Consider the following 27,991-nt stretch of genomic DNA (forward strand, 5'->3'; position numbering starts at 1 on the left):
CCCTCAAAGCTCAGTGGAGGGGCTTGCCGCCTTAGAAGCAGGGTCCCTGTGAAGCGTCTCCAGACACCAAAACATCGAGCAGAGGTGAGGCGGCCCTTCTTTTCCTCATTTTCCGGCTGTATTTAGGAGCAACTCGGGGCTGTGAGGGCCTGGGAATCATCACAAACAGTCTTAGGAAGCGGGCGGCGGCGTTTGGTACCCACACGTGCCCTGGGAGGCGGAATGTGTCGGCGGGAAGGTGCCGCGGTGCCTGGCGGGGAGGACGCATAATTGTCCTCCGGGGCGGCGCGGCTCACGGCCCGGCCAGCGGCTCACCCCTGCCGCCCCCTGCCCTCCGCCGAGGCCCTGCCTGCTCCCGGGGGCGAGGGGCGGCGGGGGGCGTCCTGCGGGGGTGTTCCCTTGTGCTCGGCGGCGGGGGAGGCTGACCCTGACAGACAGAGGCCGCCCGGCGCGTACCCGCGGGTGTTCGCGCCGGCTGCCGTTCACTTGCTCTTCCTGTTCTTTCTGTTTCCTGTATCACAATTAACGAAGGAAATAATAGGTTAGGGGGCAATGTTTCTTTCATGGTAGCCATCTTGCATGAAGTTAATTCTGACTGAAAGCAGAGCATTAACTAATAGCTTCTGAAAATTGGAATAAACTTTAAAATATTCATGTAAAAAAACTGTGAGTGCATCCTGAAGGCTGCACAAAGTGTGGAGGCATGTAGGTACTTGTTCAGAAGAGCAGTTAGCATGAAGGGTGACAAAAAATAGTCAAGGAGTCAGTATTGCTTGACAGTCAGGTAGAGGAGAGACATTGATAAGGCAGAAGTCCTCTCACTTTACTTCCAGTGGCCAAGGCAGCCATGGGAATTCTCTGATATATATCAGTTAAACTATGGTACTTAGTTCCCTTTCCGAGTACAGGTTGTTCCCTTAATACTTGAGAAATAGAATGAGTCGTAGTTATTCCCTGCATATAAACTCACCCACAATTACTTTTAACCTGACATTAGATCAGTAACAATAGTAAAAATAAAATAATGGATCAGGCAAGGATCTGTGACACAACCACCTGCTTTTCTTCCTCAGATGGAGGAAGAAGGTTCCGTGGACTGCTACTCCGGCGGTGAGGAGGTTGTGGAGAACGGGAAGGGCCAGAAGGCTGAGGAGCAGCAGGATGGCGACGATGTGGTAGATCTGGAGTGCGACAACCGAGACGTTGAGTTCACCGAGGAGATCATCAACCTGGATGACAAGGACTCCAAGGACGCCAAGAAGGAGGGAACCGACAAGGACGATAAGGACGATGATAAGTCCAAAAAGAAGAAGAAGCTGCCGTCCATGGAGGAGGACATTGGCATCACCACCTTTGCCGGGGAGCACACGGGCTTCTTTGGCATCATCAAACAGAGGTGGGTCTTCCCAGCAGCATTACTTGTGTTTTAAAAGGCTCCTCTCTGTTCAGCCTTGAGTAAGTTATTATTTTCCCTTTTTAGTGTCAGTTTTGTCTTTTTCCTACTTGTTTATGCTCCGATGATGATACTTGGTTTGTATTTTCTCAATATATTATGGTATATTTTGAGCAACTAATGTGTGACTTATGTATACAACTGAAAAATCATCAAAACTTTATCTCAGAAATAAGGAAGCAGACAAGACTTAAGTTGTCATCTGACTTCACACTAAACAGTTTTTTTTCTAAGACTTTCTTATTTACTGATCTCCAAACATCTAACTATCTTGTTCATCCAAAAGCAAGAGTCTAAATGGAGCAACTAATGCGTTTTTTCCACAGGTACTCAGACTTCCAGGTGAACGAGGTGGACAGCCAGGGGGAGATTATTGCCGTCACTAATCAGATCATACCTGACGACCCTGAGGAGATACCAGGTGGGTGGAGACTCACGTGACACTTTGTACTGCAGAAAGATTGAGAATTGCTGCATCAGTAATATATTTCCCTAAAACTTAATTTCCTCATTTGTCAGTATCCGGGTATTTTAGGAGTGTTATAACATAAGAACATAGGGAAACTGCAAGTGGCCGGGTGGCCTACACAGGGCAGCTCCAGAATCCCTCCCACTACTCACGATGGGTGAGGTGTAGTTTCAGGGATTACAGGTAGAGGCTTGATCCTCGTTTACCTTCAGCACGGGCGTACGCTCCAGTACCCTGTCTCCTTACTGCACCCACACCTCACTGCCACGTGTCGTCCTCGTCCATGTAGCTATCCAGTCTACTCTTAAAACAAGCTGTCGTCCCTGCACTAACTATGTGATTGCTGAGTCTATTCCATTCCTCCACCACCCTATTACTAAACCAATGCTTGCCTATATCTCTCCTAAATCTATACTTTTCTAATTTAAATCCATTACTGCGAGTTCTATCCTGTTGGCTAATTCTCAGTACTTTACTTATATCGCCTTTGTTGTAACCCTTGACCCATTTAAGAACATAAGAACGCAGGAGTCTGCAAGAGGCCGGTAGGCCTGTACGAGGCAGCTCCTTTATACTTCTATCAGATCCCCCTGCACTCTTCGTCTTTCTAGTGAATATAAGTTTAGATGTTTCAGCCTATTTTGATATGGGAGGTTCCTCAGCCCCTGAATCATCTTGGTCATCCTCCTCTGAACTGATTCTAGCAAGTTGATATCCATTCTGTAGTGTGGGCACCAAAACTGGACAGCATAATCTAAGTGTGGCCTGACTAATGCCAAATAGAGTCTGAGGATAACCTCTGCACTCCTGTTGGTTACCGTCCTGTTAATAAAGCCTAATACCCTGCTAGCCCTATTCCTCGGACTAATACATTGCTTCCTTAGTTTTAGGTCAGAGTTCACTAACACCCCCAAATCCCTTTCACACTCAGACCTGCCTATTGCTGTGGAGTCTAAACTATACCTGTGTAATGGGTTGTGTGTTCCTACACTAAGTACGGTACACTTGGTGATGTTAAAATTCATCTGCCATTTCTCTGACCAAGCTGACAGTTTGTTGAGATCCTCCTGCAGTGCTCTAACATCCTCCCCTGTCCTAATAGTGCATCCTATTTTGGTGTCATCTGCAAATTTACCTGTCACTAGTTATCCCATTGTCTATGTCATTGATGTAGATAATGAATAAAAGCGGGCCTAAAACTGAACCTTGAGGAACCTCACTGGTAACATTACCCCATTCGGATTTTTTACCGTTAATGGTAACCCTCTGTTTCCTGTCGCTAATCCACGCCTTAATCCAATCAAATACCTTCCCTCTTATCCCACAAGCCCTGACTTTATTTAACAGTCTCTGGTGAGGTACCTTATCGAAGGCCTTACTAAAATCAAGATAAACCACATCATAGCTCTCATCATCGTCAGCTGCCTCGTATTGTAAAAGGATAAAAGATTAGTGAGGCACGACTTACCTTTAATAAACCCATGCTGTGAGTCATGAATTAAATTATGTCTGTCAATATGGTCCCTAATACTATCAGCTATTATTGACTCAATCATTTTACCTATAACTGACGTCAAACTAATTGGCCTATAGTTCTCCATAGAAGATTTGTCTCCCTTCTTAAATATTGGAATAATGTGTGCCTGCCTCCATGAAACAGGCACCACCCTTGTGTCTAGTGACTTCCTAAATACTTCTGTTAACTGCCCACTTATTTCAGTTTCACATTCCTTTATTACCCTGGGGAAAAGTTCATCTGGCCCTGGCGCCTTGGTGACTTCAAGTCTATCTATCTGTCTAATCACGAGCTCCCTACTTATGTTGATGTCGGTTAATCCTTCTACATTTTCTCCCCTGTAGATCTGTTTTCCCTGAGGTATATCATCTAATCTTTCTTTGGTAAATACAGTTAAGAAATATCTATTTAACGCCTCGCTCATTTCCTCATCACTATCAATCAGTGATTCTCCTGACTTAAGCGGCCCTATCTTATCCCTAACCTTGGTCTTATAAAGCTGAAAGAAGCCGTTTGGATTGGTCTTTGCTTCCCTGGCAATTCTAATCTCATAATTACGTTTTGCCATACGTGTGTTCTTCATTCAGTAGAATGAATCCTGAAAACTTCATTCCCAGGCTCATAAGTATTACATCAGTGATTTAATTCCCTCAAGAACTTCTTTAACACATTAGTATTGGGGTAAGTTGTAAGAATATTGTATCTGTAAGGTTATCCCCAAGCTTCATTCCCAGCATCTATTAGTACTGGGGAAAGTGCCAAAATAATAGCAGTGACAGTAATAATAATATAATCCCCCATTTTTTTCCCCTCACTCTTCAGTACTGTGAAAAAAATTTAAAGTGTATCAGTAAAGTAACTTCTCTGACCCCTCTTGCCCCCTCACACCTTTCTTCTTGCCCCCAGACATGCCTGAGAAAGTGCCCGAGGAGCTAGACATTGTGAAGCTGCGGGAACTGGACAGGTTATTGGGGAAGCTCAAGCCCAAGAAGGAGGCTGAGGCGAAGGAGGAGGAGGAGGAGGAGGAGGAGGAAGAGGCAGACAAGGAGGAGACAGACAAGGAGGAGGCAGACAAGGAGGAGGCAGACAAGGAGGAAACCAATGCCAAGGAAGAAGTTAAACAAGAAAATGAGGAAGATGAGGAGGAACAGGAAGAGAACGAGGCAGAGGAGAATGCCACAAAAGAGGATGATGACAGTAAGAAGATTAAGAAGGAGGATGCAGAGAAAAAAGTAGATGGAGAGAAGAAAGAGGACCAAGAGCAGGAGGAGACCAAAGAGAAGAAGAAGGGGTCAGAGGTTGAACGTGAGTATAGTTTTATACTGTGTGTATCTGTGGTTTGGGCATCATCTGTTTGTTCTGCTCTTTGCAAGTTACTGCTTCACTGACCATGCCTCATTTGATCAAGAGTTGATTCATTAATAGGCAGTCATAATCATTCATTGTTTGCATATCCATTTTCATCCATGCTAATGAGAAAACTGGTCAACAGTAATAAACATCAATCATGCATTCATTGAAATATTTGATTAATTAGTGAATTAATTGATTTATTGCAATTATTGATGCTCATCATCATGTATGAAGGCAGCTGAGGTTGGGTGCCTAAGAAAGGAAAATGAGAGAATATGGAAATGAGATGCAAAAAATAGTCCTTGAAATAGACCATGAAAACAATGTGGATTATAAAACGTGAAGGGATTTCCGTTTGTTGGGACTCAAACCAGTCTGAGTGAATTGCCATGAGATCACTAAGACAAAAGAGTAGCAGTAACGCTTCCCCTACCCCCCACACAGACCTGCCGTCACTGACTGAGGTCTGGATCAACGTGGACCTTGCCACCCCGGAGGACGTTGCAATGGTGCATCAGGCCATCAAGCACAAGTACCGTGGTGTGGACACTCTCTACGGGGAGACTCCCGATGGGGGAAAGTATGTGGTGGTGCGCAGGAGGAAAGGTAAGTGTGTGTGTGTGTGTGTGTTAATTTTGGTTGGGTTATTGTATACAATACTCAGTTCATTGTGATTGAATGGCTTAATTCCTTGGTAAAGTCATGTGGTAGCCTTGGTTTACTAGTGCTATTGATTTCCTTCCTGTTGCTGCTAACTCTTGTCTCTTGAATACAGTGTAGGTATTGATGTGAGGCCTTCCTTTCCACAGGTGGTCTTCAGAAGGAAAGAACACCCTGGCCCAAGAACCAGATGTACACCACATTTGTACTCTTCAAGGAGAATGTAGAGACTGTGGAGGCCATCAACCAGATTGCATGGAAGGCCAGGTGAGGAGAACTTTAAGGATAATAATTGCTGTGCCTGTACCTCCATGGTATAGAGCAGGGTTTTTTAACTGGGGGCATGAGAACTAAATGCTGGGGGTCTGGCACTCTATCTCTGAATATTATTATATATTATGTATTTAATAGGACTGGTGATGACGATTTCAGCAGTCAAGCAAAGGGGGTGCGTAACCTTAATGAGCAATCCAGTTGGGGTCTGGGATCTTCAAGAGGTTAAGAACCCTTGATGTAGAGGTTAGCATGCCTAGCTATGAATCCATGGGCTTGAGTTCAAATCTCCCCTTGGGCTATCAGCGCACAGCTCACCCGGCCGTTCATCCGCCATTATGGGCTACTCAATAAATTATTACCCGGGGAAACATAGAGAAGGTGAATTATGGTAATCCAGTTGCAGTTTTTGTGAGTTGATGGATTTGCTTCTTTTCAGGGTGAAGCCAAGCTGCTTTGCCTATGCTGGAACGAAGGACAAGCGAGCTAAAACCAGTCAACTTGTGTCTGTCAAGGAGGTGAGTGTCGGTAGGGTGCTGGCAGGGAGACCACGTCCATGCCTCAGCATGTTCATTGTGAAGCTGCAGTCACATAGGTGTAGCTTCAGATTCCTCTTTACTTTACTTTGTATTGTGCACCATCATGATATAATTTTTTCTCAGTGGTGATGATATGTCACTATATTTCATACATTTTTTGTCCACACATTGAATTTGCTTGTATTAAGATTTTTGCTTAATAATTTCAGTTTTCTTTATAAATTCTGCTAAGGATTCATAATATTTGGTTCTTGTATCCTCAATGATATGTTCTACATTCCAAAATTATTTATTGAATGTTTAGTTCATTTTTTAGTTTCTCTAATAGATCTTCATTCCTTCCCCCGGGTCATTTCTGTCCTATTTAATTATAATTGACATTATTAGTCGGTTAATTTTTTTTCCTTCTCCTCTCAAGGTGTTGTTTTTTCATTCTTGTTTTTGCTATATTGATTACCTGCACACCACCCATCTCATCTCCTTCCTCTCAGGTGTCGCCGCAGCGGCTGTGGTTAGCCACCAAGAACCTCCGCTCAGTGCACATTGGAAACTTCCACTTCACTGACAAACCTCAGAGAATCAACCTCCAGTATGGCAACCACTACAGGATTGTCCTAAGGTGACCCTTTGACCCCACTCATCTGTTGAGGTCGGCACTCTTCTCGTTTTGGACTGAGCTGCTGCCTCTCACACTACACACTAGCTGTCTTATTTATTTTTACTGTTATTTATCTTTATATATTATGATTTCACTCTACAATTCAACAAGTTAATCCACCAGTCACAAAATACACCAACACAGACACTACCTTACACCACCCACCACCACCACCACCACCGCAAGCATTACCAATCCAGTAATAATGAAATACCTCAGTAGTAGGCTCTCAGGCATTGTGATAAAGTGTTACCCTCAAGTTCTCTGTGTTGGCAGCTTGGGGTCTGCCTCTAATGAATGATTGCCTGCATGTGACAACAACAAACTACTACTAGAAATAAGCGCCCATGTGCTAAGTACGTGGGGACGAGGCAGAGGGAGAGGCGATATCTAACGTGGCTCTGGTGTTCTTTTTGACAGGGAGGTTGATGGGACAGATGATGAGGTGTTAGAAGCTGTTGAGTCTTTGAAGACTAAAGGTTTTATCAATTTCTATGGCACACAACCTTTTGGCAACAACAGCGTCTTTTTGCGTGGTGTTGGTTGTGAATTACTCAAAGGCAACTGGCAACAGGTGAGAATGTTTGGGAAGTGGCGGTGCTAGGCTGCTTTATGGGTGGCTAGGCAAAGGTACTGGTATGGAGGTGGAGTGTAAGTTGAAGGTATTGGAGTGTGGAGTATGATGATGCCTAGACATAGTGCAAAGTTTACGGTTAAGACATTGCGAGGAGGAGGAGCTGAAGAGGAGGAGGAAGGATGTGTGAATGCAATTTGTGTGTTGATTTCTTTGTCCCTTTCACCAAGCTGAAGGAGTGCAAATCTCATGTGTGCTTTTGTGTTTTTAATATATTCCAATGACTCTAGTCTCCCCACCACACCTTATCACACCGAGAACCCTCCACCTGAACACACTGACACTCATCACTCACACTTGCCTAACCTTGCAGCAGCATTCATACTTCTATCATACTGCTACATGCCACGTGTGTAAGTCGCAGCCATTCTATTGGTCAGTCTTCAGGTTTTATTGTTCATTCATTTTTTATTTTCTGTGTTGGTCAGGTTTTGCTCACGCTCCTCTGTGGCTGCTAGTAATTAGAGATGCATCTATTGGAAGGAGTTTCAATCTCAGTTAAGAGTAAAGTTGTCATCAGTCTATAGTTTCAGCATTTTCATTTCTTTTGCATTCATTTTTATTTACTCACCCTTCTAATGTTTTCTTCTCTTTTGGCTTTTTGTACACGGGTATGACTTTGAGAAATAGTTCCTATAAGAAGCCAATCCCAGTTCTCTTTCATCTCATGGCCCATGCAGTTCCACATACTTCCCTGTACTGAGATATGATTATACTCAGTTTAAATGTTGCCTGTTTCTCAAATGTCAGAAGTTTTAATACAAATGTCAAGTATTATAACAACTGGAGACTTTCAGCTTGTAATTAAATTGTGGCAGCTCCTGTGGAACTTAATGGTGCATTCTGATAGGGTTTGTTGATGGGTTGGAAACAAGTTGTGAAGTTAGTTTACATTATTTGATTCCTTTGTTTTCTGAAGCAACAGAGAAGTAGGAGGAAGTGTGCCTGGGATAGAATTTGATCTTAGCCACAGAGGGGTTACATGCAAGAGTAAAGCAATAAGACACTGACTTAATGACTACTGTTAAGTAAGCACTAAGTTTTGGGGGCTCTCAGTCTTGATTTCTACTACTTGACTAAAGATCTTCAGAGATCGTAAGAGTAAAACAACTTTGAAGGTCTGCTTTGATATACAAGTGGCATAATATTGTTTTTGGTGTCATGTATCCATTGCCATGTTTACATATTTAGATTTAATTTTATTAGAAAGTTGTTTACCTTTACTTTTTTTCAGAAACCACAGCAATCTCCCATTTAGGATTAAAAATAATGACTTGATTTGATATTAGTACTAATGGCTGGGGGATTTTATTCTCTCAGGGGTTCTGAGTCCCTGCCCACTGCTAACAGTAGGCCAAATGTCTGGTTAGAATAGTTTGCGGTGGGTCCTGCAACCCCTCCCCATAAAACACTAATAACCTTGGCCAAGGGGTCATTTCAAGGCAAATGACCTCTGATCTGCTTACTGAGCTTTGATGAAGCTCTGCTCTAAGCCTCCTTCTCAAGTGAGTGCTATTCAAACAGCAGATACTAGTTGGCTGCCTTGTGTCAGGCATGAATGGGTATAGAGCTTGTTGGGCCTAGTACTTTGAGCTCCTGTACGTGGCAGACTCTCCGAGTGGACATCTCCTAACTGCTGGGTTATGAATGGTGGATGCTGACTCACTTATTGATGAAACACTCTCCTGGCAAGATCAGATGGGTAGTGACAAGGTTGAGGGGTGGAGAGGCAGCTGGTGATCAAAATCTCAATGCAGACTTACTTGGAGGGACCCCCTAGGATGTTATTGGGCGGGGAAGGCAGCGTGCCCCCAGTGAATGCCCCCGTTGCTTGCTTTATTAACATTAGAATGTACGAAGGTTGTGTTGTATGACTTTGGAAAGATTTCAGAATGAAGGCAATAAAAGTGAAGATGTTGAGAAATGAATGGAAGGAAAGTGTTAATGATATATGCTGTCCTAGAGGAGGAGCTCATTTGCGTTATTAACAAAAGGACATTTCATTTCTGTGCAGACTCTTCAACTCAGTGATTCACTCACTTAGTTTCCTTAGATTTGATTGCCACCTTGCTCAGTGGAAGAGGATGTGTGTGTTTGAGTGTTGAGAAAGCCTGTACTTGAGCCTTGTGCTTAAAGTGCTGAGAAGTATATTTTTCTTCACTCTCAAGGCTTAACAGAGGAATTGTTGTGGTTCAAATTATGTAAAAAAAGGGAGTTTTTTTAATACTTTATGGCAAATACTTTAGTGTGAGATATTGCCTAGATTAAATTATTAGAAGCATGAAAGTGTAACTTAGTTATCATGTGATCTAACTTTGTATAGTAATCTTCTCCAGCCACTTGGTGAACTGCATTTCTTTTCCACTTATTTGTTTATCAGTATATTTACTGAATTGTACACTTAGAACGTTATTTGGTTACTGGCTTGTAAATCAAAACAGACCTGAACTACATTTTTATTTATTTATTTATTTATTTATTTATTTTTTTTTTTTCAGTATGGGTTCAAATGAAAGATTTCAATAACTAAGGTTGTGAATAGCCGATTGATCCAACCTTGTTCATCAACTAATATTTTAACCCTTTCATTGCTAATCGCTCAGTGAGACTATCCCCCAGGTGCACTTAGGCAGCCCAGCAGGGGGAGGGTGGTCTCTTTTAACTGCTGTATCTCAAAAACTATTCATCACAGCTAAAAAGAAAAAAAAACACCACTGGAAAGAGGAGGCCACGATCTATAAGATTCAGTTATGTAAGCCTCTCCTGCAAACATATAGGCATGTTGAGGGGGTGTTGCCTGTGAGTGCGACTCTTTTAACCCAGTAGCAGCTGGGATCATATTTCTTAATGGTTCCTCTAAGCGAGGAAAATGAGAAAAAATCATCACTCACACAAAGCATTTCATAATATATATCAAAGCATTTGTGATCGGTTTATGTATCATCTATTTTTGGGGGTTTAAATCATGGCAAAAATTTGGCCCATTGCTGCTACACGGTAAACCCACAGATTTGGCCCGTCGCTGCTACCAGGTTAACCGCTGTATTTCAAAAACTATTCATCACAGCTAAAAAAAAAAAAAATAAATAAATAAAAAAAATAAAAAAAACATTAGAAAGAGGAGGCCAAGATATATAAGATTCGGTTATGTTAGCCTCTCCTGTGAACGTACAGGCACACGTTCGTGGGGTGTTACCTGTGAAGACGTACATTTGTGCGTGCGCGACGGTCAGCCATATTGAGGCAACTACTGAGTAGACCTCTTGATGGGGTGTTGGCAGGGTAGTATTGCCAACTGCAAAATTTACAACCATTTGGTCAAAAAATCAGTCAGGTGATAGATGAAGCTATGCAAAAATGCCGCAATATTGGACAACATCCACCAGTTACTTGTCCGTAGATTTTCTGCGCCAGGCCGATATGATTTTCCACTAAATTTAGTGGAAAACCCACTGAATTGGCAATGCTGTGGGGTGAGAAATAGTGTTGGAACACTCTCATACGTGGGAAATTTGAGTGCGACTGGCGCTTGCAGCGAGGATTTAGCACCACCAGCAAGTCACGCTAGTCCTCACTGCAAGTATTTAGCATCGAAAGGGTTAAATGATTTCATTGTCATAAGTTGTTAAGTGTACTTTTTTATCACCCCCAAAATTTGTATGCCTTTGTGGTTACGTTGACCCCTGCACACACCTGGGCCAGTGCCAGGTGTGGCCAGAATATGTAGCCCACCAGTTTTGGGGCTGCAGTGTCTTTAGTGTCTAGTCATTGCTTCCTTTATCTTTGCTTTTCTCACTGGCTTTTGAGTCCAAAGAAATCAAAGTAAAATTAATAGAGAAATATCCCCAATGTGATATTTTCTTGTGATAATATTTTTTGCCCTGTATGCAGTATAAAACAGGAAGTAGAATTTGGAGCTCATTTGTAATGAGTAGAATCTAGAATTTACTTTTTATATAAGTTATATATTATTTTTCCGCTTGTCATTGGTGAGACAGTTGAGCAGAAGGGAGTGGGCCTCATCCATCCCTCTGAGCATACAGTAACTCAACTTACCCCCTCCCTCCTTCTCTTCCCCTATCCCACCGTTCCTTCCCACCCCACCCCAGGCGGTGAACAAGATCCTTGCCCCACGGGACTCGGATGTGCCGGACCTGCACCGCTGCCACACCACCTGGAAGGAGACGGGGGATGCAGAAGCCGCCCTTAAGATGTTATGCAAGGGCTGGGAGGCCACAGTTGAGTCCCAACTCCTGACCGGCCTCGTCCAGCAGACCGGCAATGACCTGGTGGAGGCACTCAACAGGGTGAGGGAAGCAGCCAGGTTCCAGTCTTACAAAGTCATGCAGAGACTGACCTAGGAGGGCTGGATTCTCTTGTCTCTCTCTGTCTTATTTTATTTCTTTATGGTCATCTCTCTCTTTCTCTCTCACTCTCTCTGTCTCTGAAATCCAAGTTGCATTGATTCCTCTCGTGTGATTCTCTGCCTTCTCTCTCCATGTACAAAATCTTGAAACTAAGCATTACCTGCTTCATACTAGGGACCGTCACTTTGCATGTATCTCATCATTCCTTCAGAATCATTTCATCTTAATCTTTCTTGCAAGGATTGTATGTTTACAAGTGTGCTACAGCTGTCGCCTTAACATATTCATAAAGGGAATGAATATATGATATGATGCTGAAAAGTTGAAGAAAGCAATCATCATCACAGTTTTTTTTTTACCATGACAGATCCCACGCACCACGCGCTCCCTCTACCTTCATGCCTACCAGAGCTGGATCTGGAACACTATTGCCTCTCGCAGGGTCAAGAAATATGGCCTCAAGGTGCTACCTGGTGATATAGTGCGCCGCAAGGGCTCAGATATTGAAGGTTTGCATCACTATCCGCCTCAGTTGTTACACACTGTAATGTTGAATGCAACATAGGCAACTCACATATATTGTAATTTAAGAGTTTGGGTACCAAAGCTGTGTGATATTGATATATCTTCTCTGACAGAAATGGAAGAGGACCACACAGAGACAGAGGGTGAGGAGGGGAAGAGTGGAGACGAGGGTGAGGTGAAGACAGAGATGGAGTCCAACGGCCAGAACATGTCTGGCTTCCACTTCCTGACCGAAGAGGAAGCTGAGACAACTGACATAACCGATGTAAGTCAGAGTAAAGACAGTTACCAGAGAGGAGTAACAAGTCTATTTGTGATCATAATACATGCAAGCATACAATCTCCTGTGATGTGAGAAAAATGCTTATCATGTATTCTCATGCAGATGTTAAGAAGAAATTTATAATTTATTAATGCCACATTAGATGTCTGGAATTTATACAAATGCTACTGTTCGAGGGAGTTAAATATACTCCTTATTCGAGCATATAGCTTTTGGTGGTTCTGACTTTTATGTGAAATGGACTTTTGTGCGGGTTGCACTGAGCTGAGGCAATTTGGGTTGAATTTGAATGACTTGGTCAATCCTTGGAGTTAAAAATATCCTGTGTGGCTCAGGTTGTGCTGCCTCTCCCCGGCTACAACGTGGAATACCCCAACAATGAGATCAAGGAGTGGTATGCCGAGCTTCTGGAGGCTGATGGCCTCTCCTTCAATGCCCTCAAGCATGAAATAAAGTAAGCCACCTTATATCTTCCTGTTTGTGTGTTCATTCATGTGTGCATGCTTTTGTGCATCCATTCTTGCATGTGAGAAAATCATTTTCAAATTACATTAGAAGCTTCAATCTCTTCATTTATTTGTAGTTTTCAGGACATAATTATTAAAGTACTTTTTAATATTGATTTAATGGACAATCCACTCACATACGTTGAGACTGGAGTAAATAAATATGTCCCCATACACATATGTTTTCACTGGTAATGCTTGGAAGAAAGCTATTAGCTACCTTAATGATAGCAGTAAAATAATTTTTTTGCCCACATGCCTGCTTCAGTACATTGTGCATTAATGGACTGCCCTGCCCCTATTTTACCCATTATATTGATAGGAAATAGCAATGTGTTATCAGTTATGTTTATAACATGATAAGTGTAGGGTAGGTGTGATGACAAGAGAGCTATACTCATTAGAGACAGCATCTGCAGGGCATACGCTGCACGAGGGGTGTACCGGCGGATGGTGGTGGTGCCCACGGCCGTGACTGGGCGAGTGTGTTGCTACAGGGATGCCACCAAGCCCCTCCTACAGTCAGACATGGACAAGTTGTGGTCAGTCAAGGTGGAAGACAACATTCTCAAAGGTATTAAGCAAGTCAGGAGGATGTGTTGTGTGTTTATAGTGCCTTTGTAAAGATCTTGACACTTTCAGGGATGACAGGTTTTGTCGGAGGGGTACTCATTGCTCTTTAATAGAGTTTACGATCCTGGGACAGGGATGAAATATCAGCTGCCAGAGGGTTGCTTGTGGTAAAAATGTGGCCAAAGTGCTCTGTATGTTCATTGTCTATTGCTTTCCATTCCTCTTTTATAGCTTCACAATTTTATTCCATATTCTTTCAGAGGGTCCAAATAAGGCTGCTATTGTGGAGATGACTCTTCCCACATCTTCTTACATCTCTGTTGCTCTACGAGAACTGCTCAAGCGAGACACCTCGTGGCAGGTAAGGTGTATCTGTTCCCTACCTAGATTATTTAATTCTTATGTGCTCATCCTCATTTATTTCAGAAGACTGAGTTACCTAATGACCTCCTGTGTTGAATGAATCCTTACTGGGTGATTTGTCAGGAAATCCAGTTTTACAAGGTTTGTCAAAACATCCTCCGGACTGTTTTTAAATCACTTGGCTTTAGGGTTCAGCAGTGTCAGTGAATCATAAATGAATAACTGCTGTAAATCTCAGTTCCAGGCCGCTCAGAACATGCCCAGTAATGTGATAGACCGTAGCAGAGACTTGAGTCGGGGTGGCCGTGGCCGCGGAGGGCCCTGGAGGGGTGGCGACCGGGGCTCTTGGAAGCCTGCACCTTGGGCCAACACCTGGAGGGATGATCGCTCGTCGGGCTGGCAGCAGGGCCGAGGTGGGAGGGGCAACTTTAATCCTTGGGCAGATCAGGGAAGTTTCAGAGGCCGTGACTATGGTTGGAACAGAGACCGCATGGGGTATGGGGCCCACGTGACCAGCCCTGGAGCCTGGGGGCGGGGAGACAAGCGTCCCTGGAGGGGGGGAGACAACTGGGGCAACAAGAGAGGGAGGTATTGAGTGCATGGAAGCTGAAGTCGCAAGAGCAGGGCAGAGCTGTTCTGCAGATCATGAGTTTGATGTCCATAGGCTGGTGTTGTCTGACCTCATTGTACTTATGTATTGGTCTGCAGAGGCAATCAGAGAGGCATAGATGTTCAAAAATTAATGTATTAAGTTGAAATGATTGAATGTTTCCTGACAAAGAACTGACTTTTTTCAGAGCATCTCTCACGTTTAGCAGAGCGCTAGTCTTGTAAGGAAAGTAAAACTATCTTTGAGTTGTGCATCATGCAACTAGTTACAGTATAGCAACTCTTGATTATCAAAAGTAATATGACATTTTGAATTTGTTTATTTTAACTTTTTAAATGTCATTTTGAGGCAAGCATAGGAAGGCTTTATGAATAATAGACTTGATAGACTTAATTTAAATTCAACTTCTTTTTTATACTGACATTATGCTGTTGACTGACTTTGTAGTTAGGTCAGTCAAATGATACTCAGATTATGTAGATCTTATGAAAAGATCAAGTGAAAGGAGCTAAGTTCCAAGCACCAAGTTTGTATAAGTTGTGTATTACATGAAGTTCTTGAATGTTTACATTTTAAGAAAGAAATAATCTCTTTTGTCTGGTAATTTTAGGCAAATATTTGCAACATTTAATGAAATCAATAATCATGTATGTATTAATAAATATCCTTGTTTTGCTACAACACCAAAGGGTGCTAATGAGACCCAGGGGCAGGCACATACCTTGTACTACTGCACATAGAATTTCTTAAACAGGTACATGTTGCCTCAGAGCAACAAGCAAACGTCTTAATTGACCCACTGTAGGTGATAAATTTTGGGTGTGCATTTTATCTAAAAATGCTGCAGCTGCGGCTCAGCTTATTGTGCCACCTAAAACAATCAGGTAAGCATTACTCAAGAACCAATGGCAAGATAAGTGTCATTGCAATGGAAAAATTAGACAGTTGCTGGAGGGTCACCAATGACATAGATATTGACTACCCTGTTTATAATGGTGCTGTGGTTGTGTGGGTGATTTTTCCTAGACATGGTCCATCTAGGGGCAAAAGCCTTATGTAGGGTAACAAGGGCGGGAATTTCTTGAGTCAACTTGGAATGCCTTTGTGGGAAGTAAATTTGCGAGTTTGCTTAATGACAATGCCTTTAATAATTCTTTACAAAGGGTCATTAAAGGACAGGATACTGGTGACCAGAACACAAACTTAGAAGTTGATTATGAACATCCTAATCCTTACATAGGGAGGGTGGAAAGACTGACCCTCATTAAGCATTAGAAAGTTTAATATAAAAAAAAAAAAAGTTGTTTTAGAGCTCTTTCAGTGCATACTATTTGCAGGAGCAGCACTTGGTGCGCCCCCCCCCCCCCCACCACCAAAAAAAAAAAAGACCTTATGGTGGTCACTGGCCAAAACATAGTCGCTGACATCATTCCATGGCCTAAAACATTAGGTAATCTGGCAATGGCTTTCAGGTCAGAGTGCAACCCTGCGTAATGAATTCTGCCTTTCAAACTCCCATATAATTTGTTTACTTGCACTATTTGCTTCCATCCCAAACACAGAATTGCCCCCTAGGTCAGCCCCTTCTTTTTAATTTCACTGAAGTAGATTTTTTTCACACCTGTCTTATCCACTTTTTATTTTTTTTATTTTTATTTTTATGCCACTGCAGTCTTGGGACCCTATCTTTTAGTCAGCCGTTATCTGATGTATACTCATACCTCTAACAATTTAATTCCTGCAAAGATCCTGATCAGAATGTTGTGCCCACTACCCTCATCCTCTCTTGGCCAGGATAGGCAAGAGTTACATAGCAGGGCACCAGGATTCTCTCACAGACCCCTAATTGTCTCCATGGATAACTGTTTTAATAAGGAAGATGTTTGTAACTCAACAAACGTTACTTTTCTACCTTAACAGCAACTACCTCCATATCCAGGTATGACACGTAGATAATGGAACACTCCTTTGAGCGCTTCACTAATGATGTGAGCATTGCAGGCTACTTTTTCAATTTTTGAAAGCGAACAATGACACCAATGAGAGGTGGCACCAAAGCGGGGACTCAAGCCCCAAATTCTCTCATCTTATTGATCATTGGCAGCATAAGACATGGGGGTTATGGACTTATAAGCTTCTTTTTTTGGCTAGAGCACTTGTTAGAATGGTCATGTGACCTTTTTGACTTCCTTCCCAGTTTCTATTAAGTGTTGCAACCAGAATTAAGCTGATAAAATTGATATATCGATCCAGTTACAGAAATCAGTCATGTAATGTTATGCATGTAATATTCCTTGCATAACAGTGGTCCCCAATTATCAAGGGATTTTTATTTTTTTTTTTTTTTTTTTTTTTTTTTACGTCCCTGCCTATTGCGCCGGTAGGCTTGCTTGAGGGGCCTAGATGGTATTCGGCCCCAGCCCGTCATGGCCCAGGCAAGTGTTTATAGTGGTGCCATCTTCTCTTGGCTCATGCTGCCCACCGGAACTCGTTCTTGATTCTTGGACGGTTTCCTCTAGAGTCCAGGTTGATGGGTGGTCTTCAGGACAGCATGTGGGTAGTTTTAAGCCACTTGGCGGTGACTGAAAAATCCGAGGTGGTAGCGTGGGGATTCGAACTCGTGTCGTCCATCACGTGGTGAATGTGGGCCCAGCACGCTACCACTTCAGCCACTGCCTACCCGGTTTAGTTATCTTTGAGTGGTGCCTCAGGCATTTACTATGGCACCATTGAACATTATGTGCCAAAGGTGTACAATGTCCTTACAAAGCTGATACTGATCAATGGGTAGCCAGCAGACAATAAACACTTAAGGTGGGTAGATAATATTACTGAAAATTAATCATAGAAAGGAAGGAGTGCATATTACCTATGAACCTGTCCCATAAATTGGACTGAAGATTTGAATTCTTCAAGTATCTCATATGATGGAGAACACTGGTGTGTGGTGGTTGGTACAAGAGGACCAAGATAAAACTTTAAGCTTCTGCTGATCACCTGTCAGTAAGGAGGTGCATGGATACAAAATGAATTTGTAAGTGAGGCATTTTGGGAGAACACTGTGTATTTACCTAGTTGTGATGTACAGGAAGTGAGCTCTGATTGTAAGGTCTGTCTACATAGCTCACATAACAAATTTATCTTGAAATTCTTCAGTATTCTTGGCTTAGGTTATCTCCTTCTTGAGGTTGTTCTAGATGAAGCTTCAACAGCGTAAAATTGTTTCTTGCTATTCCCTTGTTTTGGTTAATCTCTTACCATGACCATTCCATTACAGTCTCATACAAACAGGTTATCTGTCAATTGTTTCCATTCCCTTTATCATCCTGTACACTGCAATCAAATCTCTTCGTTATATTCTCTCTCCCAGTGTCAGCAAACCTATTCTTTCCAATCTTTCTTCGTATGTCAGGTCTCATAAGCTTAGCATTTTAGTTGTTGCTAATAAACTCAAAATTACTCCTTATAGACATGACCCCATTTCCCACACTAGGTTCAATTCCTGTCGAGAGTTGACTTGTTTTGATAAAGATTCCAGACACCGGAAGAACGTCCTCTCTTTGCAACGGTGCGCCATGGTTGTGTGTGTGTGCAGTAAGAACAAAACTTGCTGCCACATCCTCTAGGTGAAGAGGTTAAGTCCTGCAGTGGACACCAAACCACTGCACATTATTATCCTTTTATCTGCTCTGAGTGGTTAGGTAAGGGTTCAGTGAACATGTAAGCAGATCAGCATTGGGCAGTGTAGATGCCAATACTGGGAACTCTTGCTTTACCAGTATATATAAATATCAAGTGAACACTCGCCTGCTTCATAACCATCCAGTGGGATGTTCAGAAACTCGTACATAACAGCTAGTGTTGTAGTGACTATAGCCATAAGCAAAGTGGGTAAGTGTGCTTCATAAACTTATAATTCTTCTGGGGACTCATAATGTGGGGCAAAAAACATTGCTTAATTTTATTAAAACAACATCCTTTGATGCTCAGAAGAAAAAAAATTTTTTTTACAAAATGGTAGTCTCTGTAAGACTCCTTCATGAGATTGTAAAGGTTAAACTTTGAATAACAGTAACACCCATTACTGGTTCCACACACACACAGTTTTCACCAATTTATTCTCTCTTACCCAAGGAACTTCTTCAATGCACACTTCATACACACACTACATAAACAGTTTGAACTTTTCTGACCTTAAAATATTGGAAAATTATTACAAGACTTATTGTATTCATAAAAAAAAGTAAATTTGCATAAAAAAAAAAAAAAAAGCTGCTTGTAGATTCTTAGAAAACTTTATAAATAGAAAATTAAATCCTTAGCTGATTCCTTTGAGTTCTACAACAAAGCTGAGCGCAGCATTCCCAGGTATGTCCGGAGGAGCTCCCTTCTTGCCGTAACTGTTGGAAGAGGACGGCATTATATATTTTAGTAAAATTCTTACTTGTATAGTAATCAAAACTTTTTTTTTATTTCAAGTAAAACTTCTCTGTAAATTTTCTTTTATATCAGATGACCTGTTCATCACTGTAACATTAAAATTTTCAATGTAATAAATTCTTTTGATCTACATAGTTGTATGTTTAAAATTTGTATGTTCATGTAGTGCGTGAGTGTGTACTTCCCTAGTTGTGCAATACATAATTTGAGCTACGCTTGCACTGCCTTGCCTTCATATCTGCTTTTAACTAACTTTAAATTTATGGGTGTTCTTATCTCTATTTCCACATCCTGACTTCAAAGTATCAATGATGCAGTTTCATTCCATGTCTTATTTCTTTCTTACCTCATATAATCTTGAGTGAGTAATTCACCACAGCCTGATCACGTTGAGGATTAGTGATCACCAGCCAGCATCCTACTGGAGAGCTTTGCAGCACATTTAACCAATCTACAGGTTCTGATTTAAGGGGGGACAGCAACCACACCTTTTTAGCAGAAAAATCTCTTGGCATTTTCAAAGTTCCATTGTGTGTGTGTGTGTGTGTGTGTGTGTTTATGAAAAAATAGTATGAAAGCCTTTTTCTAAACAGGTGAATTAGAAAACAACAACAAAAAAAGAAAACTTACGCCATATGGGGTGGACAGGTAATTTTCCTCTTGCCACCAATCTTCATGCCAGAAACGCCCACATCCCAGCCCTTGATGACCTCGCCACCCCCAAGCCGGAACTTGAACCCTTTGCCAGAGTCACACTTATCAAACATCTTCTTGTTGGACACCAGTCGTCCCTCGTAGTACACACTCACCTGAAATGGCAGTGGTGAATGTGAAAGGTGAGGAGAAATGAGAAAAAAATAAGAATAAAAACAATAATAAATAAAATTATTGAGTACCAGAGTGCCAGTGTCACCCACCATCTTGCCACCCTTGGCCTCGGCTCCTTTGCCCACCACCAGGTCCTCGCATACCACACCGCCTGGCTTCACTGTTTTTGGAGTCTGGGGTGACTTGGCTAAGGAAGAAAAGATCACAATTGGTGAACTAGATCAATGCTGTTTACCTTAACATGCAATTCTCATAAGTGTTTTATCATTAAAACATGATACTAACTGTCTCAGCAGGAGTCTGCACTAATGACACATCAGTCATAATACACGTGAAAATAAGGAAAATTAATGAAATAAAGTATTATTTACCCTGATCTTTGGCTGCTGGCGTCCCTGACTTTGGTGTTTTCTGGAAAGCAAACAGACCATTATATGTTATTGTGATAGACAAACGACAACAAAAACCTTTACTGCAAAGGAGACGTTTTAAAAGGAAATTAAGAATACTTTGTGAAATGGAATCTGAAGCTCATCATGTGTCATGGACTCACTCCATTCTGTGTGGGGACCCCCTGCTGCTTGGGAGTCTTCTTGCTCTTGTCTGGAGCGCTGCCCTCACCCCCAGGAGTCTTGGCACCCTTGGGAGTTTTGCCACCCTCACCACCTGGAGTTTTGCCACCCTCACCACCTGGAGTCTTGGCACCTTTGGGAGTCTTTGCACCTTTGGGAGTTTTGCCACCCTCTGCACCTTTTGGGGACTTTGCACCATCACTTCCTGGGGTTGCAGCACCTTTGGGAGTCTGTTTTTCCCCTTTTGGTGTCTTGGCACCCTTAGGAGTCTTCTCAAGCTTGGACATGTTGATCTGATCCTTGTTTAGGAGCTGGTTGGGTTTGACAGCTGGAAATGAATGGAGAAATATGCTATCCACTGGACATACTTAACCAACAACACAAAAAATAATTGCTTAGTCTGATAAATATACACATTCTCTGGCAGCTGAATTCTTAATGCATCATGTGGTGGAGCAAATTAAGGAAATGTGACCTTATAGCAGGTGATTCATAGGCTTAAAGTTGCATGATTTTTCTGTCAAACTTGGCTGGTGTGGGGTGTGCTGAGTCTGGCAGTCACTTTAAAATATGATTTGCTCAAAACTATAAAAATGACAGGTCACACCATTTACACGATAAACCTAATGTGTGACCTCTTAGTCTACTCTCTCCACTCCTTACTACTTAACATGCTCCATCCTCTCCCAAATTCCCAAGATAAAAGCACTCAAACTCAATGCAAACATACCATTTGCTTTCAATGCTTGCTTTAGGTTGGATAGCTCATTCATATCATCCTCATCATCCTCCTCCTCCTCCTCATCATCATCATCACTTTCATCATCTTCGTCATCTTCCTCCTCTTCCTCTTCTCCTTCATCACTATCGTCAAGCTCATCTTCCTCCTCATCACCGTCATCATCTTCGTCTGAGTCCATTTCTTCTTCCGCCACCTTGTTTGGCACAGCATTGGCCTTTGTGGGTTTGGGGCTCGCCTTGGCTGCTGCTGTAAGAATGAACGATGCAATACCTTCTGACCTCCACTGCCTTAAATATGACATGATGCACCCTTCATGCAGAACAATGAAAGCAATAATTAGTAATGTCAGATACAAAAATGGGTAAAAGATGAAAGCCAATATCCACCTTTAACATGAGTGCTGGATATGTGACATGTTGCACCCTTCACACAGTCCAATAAAAGCAATGAGCAGGCATGACAATACAAAATAAGGAGATGAAAGCCCATACCCCATAACTTTCCACCTGAAATTGACCTCTCTTCCAGCCTCTCATTCTATTTATCTTATGTTGGAGCAGCATCTGGCAGGCTTATTTGCTGCTGTTTTAGTTTCGTGCCCTTGAGCTGCTTTCCTCCGGGTAAATAAATAAATAAATAAAAAAAAAGCTCGAAAGATGACTTGTCTCACCCGCGGCAGCAGCAGGGGCAGCATTGTTGGGGGTTGCTGCGGCGACCTTCTGTACCTTGGCCTTCTTGTTGGCTGCTGCTGCAAGGTTGTCTTCGGGTTTCCTCTTGACGGGTGCAGTCACGAGGGTTGGGACGTCTGAAATATGTAAAAGGGTTTGGGCCGTGGTCTTAAACATTTAACCTCTTGACTGCGGATGTCCTACAAGAAGACATCACCAAGCTACAGGAATGGAACAATAAGTGGCTGCTACAATTCAATGAAGAAAAATGTAGTCATGCACCTTGGGCAGGGATATCCAGCATACCAATACCACATGAGAAACACTCCACTTTCCACCACAGGGGCAGAGAAAGACCTGGGAGTATATGTTACCAGGCTGCCAGTGAAGGCCAAATCTGTGCCAATCGCAGCGGATGGGTTAAGCACCCCAGTACACATACTTGACAAGGCTTTTGCAGGATTTCTGTGTATTTCCATGGGTACTTTTATGAGCCTGGTGGTAGTCTGACAGTATGTAAAAGGGCTTTGGGCATATTCTTAAACATTTTGGTGCCCCATTAAAATGCTTTGGTAGTATTTCTGGGTAGTATTTCCATGAGTACTTTTATGACCCTGGTGGTAGCCTGACACTTCTCCTGTACCATGAACCTATGTAAACACACATTAGAACCCCATTAATCTCCTTTTCAACCTCTGGAAATGTTTGCTGTGAGGCAGAAGTGTCTAAGAGCACCAACTTTTGTCTCCAGTAAAACATGAGGACAATTGTGTGCTACAGTAGACTCTATTTAATGCAAGATATGTACCAAAGATATTTGTGCAAAGGGTTTTATTTTAATTTGATACATCAATTTGGGACTGGTGGGATTTTTATGCGTGTGCAGGCAAGGAGGGAGTGTCTGGACAGAGAAAGTTGGAAACTCTTCTGCCGTGGCCATCCCCTGGTGGGAGCTCCTAGGAACAGGCGTCGATGAAATGATGATGATGGTGTGTGATGGAGTCAACTCAAGGACATATTATTAGGAAATCCTTAAAAATAAATGTGCTAAATGAAGGGTCTGGTGTATTGAGATTTCTGGACCAGCAGAACCCAGACAAACACACTTTTTTATTACTAATGGGAGAGGTGCATGCATGCATACAATCTGGTGCCGTCCATGATTGCTTAAAATATATACTGGGGGATGCAATTGAAGTGCAGCGTCTAAGCCTGATGAACAAGCCTCCCATAACCCACTTAGCCAGTGGGGTACCTCTTTGGGCGACTCGGTAAGGAGTGGCTCTCCCGTCATGCTGGTCGCGGGTTCAATCCCAGGCAGCCGGCGAATACCCTGATCTTGGTTAATTTCTCGTGTTTCGATACACGCTGAGGACGTGTTGGGAAATAGAGGAAATAGAAAAATATGCTCTCAGGGCATGACACAATCACGTTGCCACAAGAACAATGGTCATATGGTGCCAGACACTTAAGATGAGTTAAAATCAGTAAGTTCTCACCGCTGGACCCCAGCGACGCACGTAATGCATCAATATATAAAGTAATCGAGGGACCAGTGATGCACGTGATGTGTCACCTATTATTGAGTGTTGTGGCACTGTAATGGAGCAGCCTAGGAGGCTGATTTATGGAGTAGGCGGAATGTGGGAACAATATCCCAAGCAGGCAACTCGTTAGCCCCACACTGCACTGGCGCACACACCCCATGCCTTATAGGTCATTCTCCTCAGTTGTTGCGCTTCTGTGAACCCGGAAATATGTCCAGCTGTTGTTTGTCATCTCATCACATCTACAACCAGACATGTCACCACAATGATAGGGCAATGGCTGGCGGCCCGCCACTGACAGCCCGGGGGGGCAGGGGACCTTCAAATGATGTTGGGGCATTTTCTGACGAATCTTACATTGACAGTAAGGGCTTTTATACCATTTTTTCATGTTTTTAAGGCATTTCTGACCATTAACCTCTTCAGTACCATGACGCAGTATATGAGTCATTTCATCTCTCGAACCATATCCTAGACATGGTCATTGGACTATTCGTAGTCTGTAAAACCAGGATATGTCATTGAGGTTATGTTATGTCTGCTTCTATTGAAAAAAAAAAAAAAAAAAAAAAATCCAGAATTGGGGTGGAGCAAAGTGCACTTAAAGCCCAGGGTTCAGTAAGTTAAAAGGTTAATGGCACACAGTAAAAATCTCAAAACAATAAAACAGTAACAAATTGGTGCCGTTTATAAGCCATACCTTCCTCCTCCTCCTCACTGATGTCGTCCTCCTCATCTGACGGAAGATCCTCCTCATCGAACAAGACATAGCCTGAGAGGTGGACATTACACTTGGCCCCGGTGGTGTAGAAGGAGATGCGGCTCCCAGACTCAATCTGGAGGTCAAGGGGGAACTGGAGGATGCCAAGCTTGAGGCTCAGGTTTGCAATGTGAGCCTCAGTGTCCCCAATGTCCACAATGACCTGATGGAGGACACAAGAAACAGCATTACAAGATTATCGTACTCAGAACGCTGCATTTTTTTGGTTTCAGACCCAAAACTGTCGTACCAATACAAATAATGAGTCAATTAACCCAGTAGCTGCGGGGATCATGTTTCTTAAAGGTCCCTCTAAGTGAGAAAAAATCATCACTCACGCAAACCATTTCATAATATATACCAACGCATTTGTAATCAGTTTATGTATCATCTATTTTGAGGGGTTTATATCATGGCAAAAATTTGGCCCGTCGCTGGTAGTAACATGGTAAAGCCACAAATTTGGCCCGCCGCTGGTAGCAACACAGTAAAGCCACAAATTTGGCCCGTCACTGCTACCAGGTTAAAGATTCACAAAAAGTTATCCAATTATGTTTGAGGGGAGAGTAACCAGTCCTGGGGTCAATAAGCCAGTGAATGAGTCTTTGGAATACCATTCTACTCCGAACCACTCACCCTGACAATGCCATGGTCATGTGTGGTGGTGTCGAGGACTGCCGCTGAGATGTGGAAGGGGCTGTCCACCACCTTGGTGTACCGCTTGCCTGGCTCCAACAGCAGACCTGCACCACACAACAAAGACAAAATATTAATGAAGATAGTTTGACTTTGCCCTGAGGCATATATAAAATGACATACAACAAATAAAGAATAAAAGTTGCAATGGTATTATGTATTCCAGAAGGTACATCTGTCTCACTGCAAGGGACACCTTAATGCTATATGAAATACTCTGTGCACAAACAACACTGACGAAGCTAATGCTTTGCGTCGCATATAACTCCGTCATCAGATACTGATTTTTTAAGTATGGTCTGGGGGGATATAAAAAGGGATACGTTTACCGTTGAAAGCAAATTAAATATATTATTCATAAATAAGAAATAATTATGGCTGAATACTAAAAAAAAAAAAAAGAAAGAAAAGAAATAACACGTATAATAAAGGCCTTAATATAGGTTGATTTATATAGTGAAATGATTATATAAAAATAGTATCTTTTGATGTAGGTATCTTAAAATGGCTTTAATACAAGATAGTCAATATAATGAATTGTTCATACATGATTTTTTATGCAGATATATTAATTTTTGTGGCGTCAGGAAGGTTTTTCGTCGCGGCGTGTGAAATGAGTCAGATTTGGCGAATGTTCATTGCGACTTCTGGTTGAGATCGAGCAAAAACTACTGAAGCTAGGAAGGCATGCTTGGTGGCAAATTAAAGCTCTATTAATACAGATTAATAATCAGAAAAAAAAGGAAAGCATTAAATAAGTAAAAAAGTTATAAGTAAAAAAACTAGGGCGTGTCCAAATCGAGGCAAAAGGGCCAAAAAACAGGGTATTTTGTGACGGCTCAATGATGAACTTGGAATCGAGCTATCAAAAAATTGTTTGAGTTGGTCAAACTACATTACCAAAAGGGGCTACATGCCAAATTACAGCCTTCTAAAGGCATTAGCAAGGCCACCCTAGATGAAAATGGCAAAGTGTCTAGAGTTCGTCAAAATCGCTCTCGACAGGGTTTATGCTTCAAGCTCTAGCGACGAAACTACTGGGAGTAGGGAGATGTTATGCACCATAATGGAAAGCACATTGATAGGGCTAAATCATTTGTTAAATAAGTTTTTTGAAATTTTCAAAAAATGAGTGGGTTTCAAGGTTGGGAACTCAAAAAGCATTTTTTGTCTTTTTTGCAAATTTTTTCAATTTTTGACCCTTTAGAGTCAGTTTTCGAGCCCGGTCGCTAATCAAAAAAATATATGTAGCCCTTTCATTTTACCGTCGATTGATACCAAAAACTTCTCTGTAGCCCCAGAAAAAAGGGAGTTATGGCGATTCGCACCAAAGCGGTTGATTTTCCAAAATTTGCAGCTTAACCCCTTCACATCGGCCGGCCCAAAACAATGCCCACGCCGTATCCGGGATCGTCGTGCGCGCCAAATTTCAAATGTCGCTATTGAATATAACAAGTTTTCACCCATAAACTCAACATAATCATCATGTATTATATATGAAAACATGCAGAATTAAATGGTGCACATAAAGAAATAAATTAATTGATAATTTAGAGATGTAAGCATAGAGATAAAATACCTCGTATATTGGCTAAAGCGAACCAGGACGCAGTATGCGCGTCCTCGGATATGGTACGGGGCACACAAGGACGCAGTATACGCGTCCTCGTGTTGAAGGGGTTAATGACAAGGGCGCCGCAAAATCAAAGGAGTGAGCCGTCCATTACTTGAGATGTCACTGGCTCAACAGACTCCAATTTTTGAGCAGCCTCAGCCCTTGTGTTCTCAATATCAAAGTTCATGACAATATTACCTCCATTTGTGAATCTTGAATCAGTTATTTGAATGACATTCAATGCCTGGGAGACTTCATCCTTCACTCAGAACTCCATTAACAATAGTTTTATTTCACATGTCTGCAAATGTAATACAGGAAAATAGAAAGTGCGAGAGCAGAGCATCCAGAACATTCTAAACATAAGTAACTCGCAAGTAAAACCCTTTAGCATAGAAAGCATACCAATAAAGCCACACAACAACATTTAAGTGTCTGAAAACACCCTGCCACCCACTCACCTCCCAGCCTGGCCTGCCCCCTAACCCACTGCCCAGCCTGGCCTGGCCCCTAACCCACTGCCCAGCCTGGCCTGCCCCCTAACCCACTGCCCAGCCTGGCCTGCCCCCTAACCCACCTGCCCAGCCTGGCCTGCCCCCTAACCCACCTGCCCAGCCTGGCCGGCCCCCTCCCCCACAGCCCCGCCGGGCCGGCCCCCTAACCCACCTGCCCAGCCTGGCCTGCCCCCTAACCCACCTGCCCAGCCTGGCTTGCCCCCTAACCCGCCTGCCCAGCCTGGCCTGCCCCCTAACCCACTGCCCAGCCTGGCCTGCCCCCTAACCCACTGCCCAGCCTGGCACCTAACCTACCGTACCCACATCACTCCTATCACTGGAGGCACCCAAAACTAACACGGGGTGACACATAACCACCAAGGCGCCATGTGGAGAAGCAGGGCCGAGGAGCTGTAGCCAAACACGTGTCCTGACCACCCCAGCCTAGGGCCCACACTTCCTCCTCCTCTCCTTATATAGACTTCTCACGCTTTGTATTGCTTCTCAGGTCTTTACTTCTTAATATTCCTTCCTCTGTATCCTTTAATTATTTCTCTTTTTTTTATTTCCCAGCTTTCAACGCGGTTCACGAGGCGCCCATTCACCCTCCTCGGGACATATTGTGTGGCCCTACCAGCACACCAGCGGCTCACGGCACACTAATGAGACTGTAGGCGAGGTAAGAATCTTTGTTAGAGTGTAAATTAGCAGGTAAATAAGGTAATAAGGGGGAACTTACTCCAGAACATGGTGGCGGCGTTGCACGTGCGTCGGTCAGCTGCTCGCGGCGTGTTTACCTTTGCCGCCGTTGCGAGAAATACCTCCTCCAAGAAATAAGTCGCTCTGC

At 42.8% G+C, this 27,991-nt stretch overlaps 2 protein-coding genes across 6 annotated transcripts; one reads left to right on the forward strand and one right to left on the reverse strand.

Annotated features, from left to right (window-relative positions):
- LOC126982970 (pseudouridylate synthase 7 homolog) lies at positions 1-19,053 on the forward strand. Of its 4 annotated transcripts, none has more exons than XM_050835331.1 (16): positions 1-84; positions 1,074-1,396; positions 1,780-1,874; positions 4,345-4,743; positions 5,236-5,397; positions 5,601-5,718; positions 6,164-6,242; positions 6,755-6,882; positions 7,342-7,495; positions 11,665-11,862; positions 12,290-12,431; positions 12,561-12,712; positions 13,066-13,184; positions 13,647-13,810; positions 14,070-14,170; positions 14,411-19,053. In XM_050835331.1, exons 2-16 carry the CDS (start codon positions 1,074-1,076, stop codon positions 14,765-14,767), a joined length of 2,691 nt encoding a protein of 896 aa, XP_050691288.1. In that variant the 5' UTR covers positions 1-84; the 3' UTR covers positions 14,768-19,053. The 4 variants fall into 4 exon arrangements, with proteins under 4 accessions (XP_050691288.1, XP_050691290.1, XP_050691291.1 ...); XM_050835333.1 differs by having other exon boundaries at positions 14,417-19,053; XM_050835334.1 differs by having other exon boundaries at positions 13,656-13,810.
- LOC126982971 (46 kDa FK506-binding nuclear protein-like) lies at positions 18,729-27,989 on the reverse strand. 2 transcript variants are annotated; one of them, XM_050835336.1, is made up of 10 exons: positions 27,884-27,989; positions 24,976-25,082; positions 24,280-24,502; positions 22,035-22,169; positions 21,353-21,607; positions 20,604-20,950; positions 20,422-20,461; positions 20,140-20,237; positions 19,853-20,031; positions 18,729-19,182 (listed from the first exon to the last, which is right to left on the reverse strand). In XM_050835336.1, the coding sequence occupies exons 1-10, from the start codon at positions 27,891-27,893 to the stop codon at positions 19,101-19,103; spliced, it is 1,476 nt and encodes a 491-aa protein (XP_050691293.1). In that variant the 5' UTR covers positions 27,894-27,989; the 3' UTR covers positions 18,729-19,100. The 2 variants fall into 2 exon arrangements, with proteins under 2 accessions (XP_050691293.1, XP_050691292.1); XM_050835335.1 differs by having other exon boundaries at positions 21,353-21,610.
- Positions 27,990-27,991: the final 2 nt, after the last annotated feature.

Source organism: Eriocheir sinensis, chromosome 52 (genome assembly GCF_024679095.1).
Source record: "Eriocheir sinensis breed Jianghai 21 chromosome 52, ASM2467909v1, whole genome shotgun sequence".
NCBI lineage: Eukaryota > Metazoa > Arthropoda > Malacostraca > Decapoda > Varunidae > Eriocheir > Eriocheir sinensis.

Coding starts and splice junctions, on each gene's coding strand:
- LOC126982970 (XM_050835331.1), top strand. CDS start 1,074: ATGGAGGAAGAAGGTTCCGTGGACTGCTACTCCGGCGGTGAGGAGGTT. Junction 5,719..6,163: donor CAGATTGCATGGAAGGCCAG/GTGAGGAGAACT, acceptor GCTTCTTTTCAG/GGTGAAGCCAAGCTGCTTTG. Junction 6,883..7,341: donor CACTACAGGATTGTCCTAAG/GTGACCCTTTGA, acceptor TCTTTTTGACAG/GGAGGTTGATGGGACAGATG.
- LOC126982971 (XM_050835335.1), bottom strand. Junction 22,170..24,279: donor CAGTGAGGAGGAGGAGGAAG/GTATGGCTTATA, acceptor TACATATTTCAG/ACGTCCCAACCCTCGTGACT. Junction 20,238..20,421: donor GCCAGCAGCCAAAGATCAGG/GTAAATAATACT, acceptor TTTCTTCCTTAG/CCAAGTCACCCCAGACTCCA.